The sequence below is a fragment of the Bison bison genome, unplaced genomic scaffold (assembly GCF_000754665.1).
Source record: "Bison bison bison isolate TAMUID 2011002044 unplaced genomic scaffold, Bison_UMD1.0 scf7180017864499, whole genome shotgun sequence".
NCBI lineage: Eukaryota > Metazoa > Chordata > Mammalia > Artiodactyla > Bovidae > Bison > Bison bison.
The window spans coordinates 4577336-4585653 of NW_011495058.1; the positions used below are offsets into that span (position 1 = coordinate 4577336).

At 44.9% G+C, this 8318-nt stretch overlaps 1 protein-coding gene across 1 annotated transcript in view; it reads left to right on the top strand.

Annotated features, from left to right (window-relative positions):
• The window catches only part of NPC1L1 (NPC1-like 1), a 21958-nt gene that overhangs the window by 9785 nt on the left and 3855 nt on the right, over positions 1 to 8318 (top strand). The window contains exons 11-16 of the mRNA XM_010829047.1: positions 5594 to 5784; positions 5951 to 6075; positions 6667 to 6793; positions 6962 to 7017; positions 7950 to 8100; positions 8274 to 8315. Coding sequence (XP_010827349.1) covers positions 5594 to 5784; positions 5951 to 6075; positions 6667 to 6793; positions 6962 to 7017; positions 7950 to 8100; positions 8274 to 8315 — 692 coding nt within the window. The remainder of the gene's footprint in view (positions 1 to 5593; positions 5785 to 5950; positions 6076 to 6666; positions 6794 to 6961; positions 7018 to 7949; positions 8101 to 8273; positions 8316 to 8318) is intronic.

Consider the following 8318-nt stretch of genomic DNA (forward strand, 5'->3'; position numbering starts at 1 on the left):
CATGAGTGGGATTTGCAGAGGAAGGAGGCAAGGGTCACAGCACTGACCCATGGGAGGTTGGGGTGCACCAAGGCTCATTTACTGTGTGCAGGGGTGACTGTAGGTGTGGGGAGGAGAGGCAGTAAGGCCGAGAGCTGGAGGCGCTGCAGGTGACGGGGTGGGGAAATGTGCTGACGAGGACCAGCAAGCATATGAGGTTGACAGGAATCATACATCAAAGAGGCCAGGGACCTGAGGTTTGTCTGGACATGCAACCAGAGCTGGGCTGGTGGCTGGGGGAAGCAAGTCTGCATACCTGTGCTCTAGGAGAGAGAGAGCATCATGAGGGCTTGGACATCCAGGGCCACTGTAGGGGTGGCGATGGGGGTCTGGGCGTGGGCAGGAATCTTGGATTCAGTGGCCTGGTAGCCACCTTCTGGTGGTGCTGGTCTTGGAAGCAAGATGAGGCGGGAGAAGAGCAGACAGGCAGGACGGCACCTTCGAGCCACCATAGGGAGCAAGAAGAGGCTGCAAAGCCAGCAAGGGTCCAGAATGACTCTGCCACTCACGGTGGCCCTGGGGACTGCTCACACGGCTGAAGAGAAGAGGGTCCCCAGTGACCCCAGAATGGGTATCAGTGGCCTGGTAGGCCAAACCAGTGAGAAGGAGGTACTGGGCTGTAAGACCAGCTGAGGAATTTTTTTTCTGGTTGTGTTGGCTCTTAGTTGGCGTGCTCGGAACCTTTAGTCATGGTGTGTGAAATCTTTAGTTGTGGCGTGTGGGATCTAGTTCCCTGACCAGAGATCAAACCAGGCCTCGTGCACTGGGAGCGGGGAGTCTTAGCCACTGGACCACCAGGGAAGTCCCCCAGCTGAGGTTTTGTTTATGCTCTTTGTTTATTTTCCTTTGGGGGAGAATTTGTTTCTTATGACTATATAAAATATATTTCTTTCAATTTTTTTCTGGTAAAATATAACATAAAATTTGCCATTTTAACCATTTTTTAAGTGGCATTAAGGACATTGTACAATCCTCATCATCATCCATCTCCACAGCTCTTTCATCCTGCAAAACTGAAACTCTGTCCCTATTAAACGCTAACTCCCCATTCCTCCTCCCCCAGTCCCTGGAGCACCCCCTGCCCCATTCTCCTTTGTGTCTCTGCATTTGTCTATTCCAGGTCCCTTACATATGTGGAATCATCCATTTGTCCTTTTGTGATGGGCTTATTTCATTTAGCATGATGTCCTCAGGGTTTGGTCATGTTGTAGCATGTATCAGAATTTCCTCCCTTTTTGAGGCTGAATGATATTCCTGTATGTATGAATGCATATATATCACATTTTGCTTAACCATTTTTCTGTTGATGGATATGGATTGCTTCCATGTTTTGGCTATTGTGAAATAATGCTGCTATGCACATGGGTTTACAAATATCTCTTTGAAACCCTGCTTTTAATTATTTTGGGTATATACCCAGAAGTGGAATTGTTAAATCATATGGCAATTCTATTTTTAATTTTTTGAGGAACCTTCACACTGATTTCTATATAGCTGTACCATTTTACATTCCTACCAACAGTGCACAGGGTTCCAATTTCTCCATGCCTTCACCAACACTTATTTTCTGAGTTTTGTTTGTTTGTTTTTTGACAACAGCCATCATAATAGATATGAAGTGGTATCTCATTGTGGCTTATTTGTGTTTCCCTAATGATTAGTGATGTTAAGCATTTACTTATTGGCCATTTGTATATTTCCTTTGGAGAAATGTCTATTTTTGAATTGGGCTGGATTTTGTTGTTGTTAAGTTTAAAGAGTTCTTTAGATAGCTTGGATAATCAATCCCTTATCAGATATGTGGGATTAATATCTGATTAATTAATATCAGATATCAGATATGTGAATTGTGAATATTTTCTTCATTTCTGTTGGTTGCTTTTTTACTCTATTGGTAGTATCTTTTGATGTACTTAAGTTTTTAATCTTCATGAAGTCCAATTTGTCTATTTTTGTTGGTGTTGTTAACTGTGCCTTTGGTGTCATATTCAAGATAAATCATTGCTGGGATGTATAATTTCTATGACTTTGTGAATTTTTCAATTTTCCTTCTGTTAATGATTTCTAACCATGCAGTCATGGTCAGGGTGTATACATAATATGACATCTATCTTTTTAAATGTTGAGATTTAATATGTGGCCAAATACCTAGTTTATCTTGCAGAATGTCCCATGTGTATTTGAGAGGAATCTGCATTTTGTTGTTGAGCAGAGTTTCTGTATAAGCTTGCTAGATTTAGTTGATTTAGTGTTGTTCAAGTCTTCCATTTCCCGACTTGTGTTCTGTCTGGATGTCCTACCCATTACTGACGTAGAGTACTGAACTCATTGTAGAATTTCCTATTTCTCCCTTCAGTTCTGTCAAGTTTCGCTTCATAGATTTTGATGGTCACTCATTAGGTGTGGAACTGTTTGTATACACTTACCCTTGCTGTACTGAATCTTTTAATAATATATAATGTTCTTCTTTGTCTTTTGTAAACTTTCTTGATTTAAAGCCTATTTTACCTGGCAGTGGGATAGCCTACTATTGCATGGAATATCTTTGCAATCTTTGCAAACTGTCTACTATTTGCATGGCATATCTTTTTCTATACTTTCACTTTCAACCTGTGGGTGTCTCTGGATCTCAACTGACTCTTATAGACATCATATTGTTGGATCCTATTTCTCTAACCCATTCTGTCCACTTCTGACTTCTTATGAGAGAGAGTAGTCTATTTACATGTAAAGCAATTACTGATGAGGAGAGACTTGCTATTGTGCTGTTTGTTTTCTATGCACTTTATAGCTTGTTTCTCATTTCCTGCATTGCCATCTTCTTTTGTGTTTAGTTGATAGCGAAATGTTTAAATTCTTTTTGCATTTCCTTTTGGGTATGTTATATGACTATTTCCTTTGTGGTTACCAGGGAAATTACGTTAAATATCCTACAGTGCGTTGAATTTATCCTAGATTAACATGGATTGCTTACCAAAAATCTGTTCCTTTACTGCACCTTTCCATTTCCTTTCAGTTATTGCTATCATAAAATCACATTTTTATACATTGCGTATTCAAAAACACAGAATAATACTTTTTTAATGTATCAATCTCTTAAGATACGTAGAAATAAAAAAATGGAATTGCAAACCAAAGTTATAATAAAACTAGCTTTTATAATTTCCCATGTATTTACTTTTACCGGTGATCTTTATTTAATTACATGACTTTGAGTTATGCTTTAGCATCATTTCACTTTAACTTGAAGGACTCACTTTATAGCTTCTTGCAGGACAGGTCTTCTGGCAACAGACTTCTATAGTTATTTTAATTTTTAATGCTTTAATTTTTCCCCTCATTTTTGAAGGACAGTTTTGCCAAAAATGGGGCTCCTGGTTGAGAGTTTTTTCCCACTTAAATACTTTAAATATACAAATCCACTGCCTTCTGGCCTTCAAGTTTTCTGATAGGAACTATGCTTATAATCTTTATATATAATAAGCCTCTTCTTTCTTGTTGCTTTCAGAATTCTCTTTTTGTCTTTATCGTTCAACACTTGAATTGTAATGTGCCTTGGTTCTGGGTCTCTTTGAGTTTTCCTACTAAGAGTTTGCTAAAGTTCTATGGATTTTTATACTCATATCTTTTACCAAATTTATGAAATCTTGGCCATTGTTTCTTCAAATAATCTCTTTTCCTCTTTCTCTTTTCTGTCTGGGATTCTTATGATGTGTGTGTTGTTCTGCTTGATGATGCTGCACGATCCCTTAGTTTCTGTTCATTTTCCTTATTCTTTTTTCTTTCTGTTTTTCATTTGATAATTTCAATTGTCCTGTCTTCATGTGTGGCCATTCTTCTTCTGACTGCTCAAATATGTCTTTGAATCCCTCTAGTTATTTCTTTATTTATTGTACATTTCAGCTCCAGAACTTCTTTTTGGTTCTGTTTTATATTTTCTCTTTATTGATCATTCCATTGTGTGTGTGTTGTGTGTGTTTTGGCTGTGCTGGGTCTTCATTGTGGTGCACAGGCTTAGTTTCCCCAAGGTTGTGGAATCTTAGTTCCCTGACCAGGGACTGCACCTGTGTCCCCTGCATTGGAAGGCAGATTCTTAACCACTAGATCACCAGGGAAGTCCCTCCATTTTGTTCATACATTGTTTTCTTGACTGTGTCCAGAAAACAATGTTATTTTGGCTCTTTGAGCATCTCTAAGATAGTCGTTTTAAGGTCTCTATCTAATATATCCATTGTCTGGTCTTTCTCAAGGATAGTGTTGATTAATTTTTGTCCCTAGGTATGGGCCATATCTTTCTGAGTCATTGCATGCTTTATGATTTTGTTGTTGTTTTTGAAAAATGGACATTTGAGTCCAAAATAACTCCAGAAATTAGATTCTCTCCCATCCCCAGAATTTGCTTATTTATTCATTTATTTTAAAAAGTTAATTGTTGCGAATGTCTCTGTCCTGGAGATCAGCTTGAGATGTAAAGTCTTTACAGATCTTTTCTGAATCTCCGCTTTTCCCTGGGCATGTGCAGTGACTATCTACTTTTCCTTGTATTTGTGGTTGCTTTTGAGTGTCATGTTTCTTAAACGTCTGGCTCTCAAAAGGAGAAAAAGGGAAATATGAAGGGGGAAGACAAATTTAGCACTTGCCCTTTAATATCTTGGGCAAGTAAAGATAATCTTTAAATATCTTGGCAGTCACTTCAGTTTGAGGTGAAGGTTCTAATGGCACCTGACTTTGTTTCTGCTCTACTGAGATTAGAAGCAGCAATGAGTGATGAGAACACAGATCCTTGATATTTAAGAGGCAGGTCTGCAAGCTGTGTGCAGACTGTTCCTGGAATGCATTCATGGCTGCCTGCCACAGGTCGGGGAGGATAAATGATGACTAGCTAGTACCATACTAAGAGCTGAAGTAGATCAAATTAACCACAATCTACCATCCAGAACTTTCTCTGGAAACTTGAAGCCCTCACTAGACCCCAGAACCAAAATAGTTACATCAGGCAGATTCTGCCAGTGCAGTTATTGTCTAGATGGGGAGGCGAATCCTGGTACTTCCTACTCCACCATCATTCCTGATGTCACTTTGAAGTTTTATGTTGCAGGAGAAGGGAATGAGCCATGAAGATGCCTGGCATACAGCCTTGAGGGTGTGCAGGAGGGTGTTTATATGTGTGCATCCATGTGGGCTGTGGTCATAGGCTAACTTGCTAGACTGTGGCTGTGCCAAACAGGGGATGATAGGAAGGGGTAAAAACTATATGTATGTGTTCGTATGTGTGTGTCAGAGAGCGTGTTCACACAGGGGAGTATGTGATGCCCTGTGCTTGTACCTCCGTTGAGTGTGTTCTGTGTAGGTATTTGTGATTATACCTAGATAGGTGTACCTTGGAGTGTGTGTGTGCCTCTGTGGGTATACTTATGACCATGTACGTCTGTAGTGGAACTGTACACATGACTCTGTGAGCCTGTACCTCTGTGTGTATCACTGTGTGTGTATCTCTTGAGCATATGCTGGAGGTGCGTCTGGCCATGGGCTCACTGACTGTCTTCCATTGCAGGACTCATACCTGATCGACTATTTCCTCTTTATGAACCGCTACTTTGAGGTGGGGGCCCCGGTCTATTTTGTTACCACTGGGGGCTACAACTTCTCCAGTGAGGAAGGAATGAATGCCATCTGCTCCAGTGCAGGCTGCAACAACTTCTCCTTAACCCAGAAGATCCAGTACGCCACCGACTTCCCTGATATGTGAGTGTCCCAGCCCACCTCTGTGTGTCTCTCTCCCTCCTGCCCTGCTGCCCACCTGCTGCTATGCGCCTGAGGGGAGCCAGCGTGGAGGTTGGACTGTAGGAAGGACCCACAACAGCTTGCCTATCTGGTCCTGTCCCCTGACTTCCTCTTCCCTGACATTCAGGTCTTACCTGGCCATCCCTGCCTCCTCCTGGGTGGACGACTTCATTGACTGGCTGACTTCATCTTCCTGCTGCCGCCTTTATATCTCTGGTCCCAATAAAGATGAGTTCTGCCCCTCGACTGTCAGTGAGTATGGGGCCTCTGGGAGTTCAGGGCCCACCATAGCTTGGGGAAATTGAGACTAGAGAAAGGACAGAACCAGTGGAGGATCTCTTACCCCTTCCTGCCCTCCTACAGGGTCAGTTTGGGGCAGGGGCCCTGTCTAGGTGCTAAGGTTGGGGTGCTACACCTATATATGTAGATGTCCAGCTGGATTACCAGGCAATCGCACCCTCCTGGCCCTGCTGAGTTGTGCCCATACCCACTGAGCAGACTGGTGCTCAAGTGCCATGTGAGTGGAGTGAGAGTTGAGGTTGGTGCATGATCCTGCCTCAGCAGCTGCGCTTGTAGGTGGAGTGGGGAGGCCCCGTGGAGGCTGTTTCTCTGCCCTGAACTTTGCTTCCCACCCTGCTTGAAGGTACCATCAGTTTCCATATATGAGAGGGGCACTCCTCCCATCTGTAGAGGCAAACACATATCTCTCCACAGTAACCATGCTTGTTACAGCAGTGGGAGTGCATGGGGATCCTAATGGGAAAGGAGCACAAGGTGGGGCAGGGCATCGTCTGCCTGGCCTTGGGGGGTGCTGCTGCCTAGAGCCCCCCACTCTCTTTGTAGACTCCCTGGCCTGCTTGAAGACCTGTGTGAGCCCCACAGCGGGTTCTGCCCGGCCATCAGTGGAGCAGTTCCACAAATATCTTCCCTGGTTTCTGAGTGACGAGCCCAACATCAAATGTCCCAAAGGGTAGGCAGTGGGCGGTGGTGGGGGGGGACTGAGGAGGACAGCTGTGTGGGTGCCCACGGCAGGGTCACAGGGGGCAGGAGGCAGTGCGGGGCCTCTCGGGGTAGCCATAGGCCAAGCTCACAGAGGGGACAGATCCTTCGCTAATCTGTTCTGGTCCTCCTCCTGCAGTGGCCTGGCAGCATACAGCACCTCAGTGAATATGAGCTCAGATGGCCAGATTTTAGGTAAGTCTGGCCTTGACTGGAGGGGAAGACCAGGGTCAGCTGCCCCGGGGGCCCAAGAGTCCCAGGAGACAGATTCTCCATCTTGAACCTTCCCTCCTTCTTCCTTTCTGGGGGACTTCTAACTGTCCTGGTCCTGTCTTCAGAAGTCATGTCACCCAGTTTCATGTCCTCGGACTCCACCCTGTGTCTGCCTGCTTCCTTCTCCCCATCCCCTAAATTCATAATCAGTGTGACATTCATGGAATTCTCAGTGGCTGATGCTGCACTTGGGGGCCACCTACTTCTTCTTCTCTCAGGTGCAAGTCACACCCAGATGTGGGCAGTGGGCAGCCAGTTCAATGAATGACTATTCTACTTACCCAGGGGGTCCCCCAACCCACAGCTCTGTTAAGTCAACTGTTGTATTTTTTGTCTCCCTTTCTGGTCCTTTCTTATAGGAAAATGTGCATTGGAAAAATAATGAAATTAATGTTAAGAATCCAGTGCATGTTTTGAAACCATACAGAGCAGTGTTTGGGTTCATCCAGGAGATCTCTCTCTTTCTTTAAAAAATATATTTATTTGGCTGCATTGGGTCTTAGTTGTGGCATGCAAGTTCTTAGTTGTGGCATGTGGGATCTAGTTCCCCAATTAGGGATCGAACCCAGGCCCCCTGCACTGGGAGCCTGGAGTCTTAGCCACTGGACCACCAGCGAAGTCCCTCAGGAGAACTCTTTAAGTTCCATCCATCAGAGGCAGGGCCAGGACTTGAGTCTGGCACAGCAGTAGGACCAGCTACAGAGCTTGCAGGGCTGGGGGAAAACCGAAATGCAGGGCCCTTTGCTCAACATGTATTAAGAGTTCCCAAATGGTGGCAGCAGATCCCTGAACTCAGCTGAGCACTGCCTCTTGGGGGTTCTGAGGGTATCTGACGCAGGCTCTGGCTTTCACAGCCTCGCGGTTCATGGCCTACAACAAGCCGCTGAAGAACTCGCAGGATTTCACGGAGGCTCTGCGGGCAACTCGGGCACTGGCAGCCAACATCACCGCTGACCTGCGGAAGGTGCCAGGCACTGACCCAGATTTTGAGGTCTTCCCTTACTCGTGAGTGCATGTGCTCCAGAGCGGGGTGCGGGTGAGGGTGCTGGGTTGGCAAGGGTGGCCGCGAGGTGGGGGTGGGCTCCAGCAGAGGGGCTTCAGCTGCACCTGGACCCAGTGTTCATCCCGAAGTGGGCACAGGAAGCTGCGGAGCAGTGACTGTGCTCTGTGCCCCACAGGGTCACCAACGTGTTCTATGAGCAGTACCTGACCATAGTCCCCGA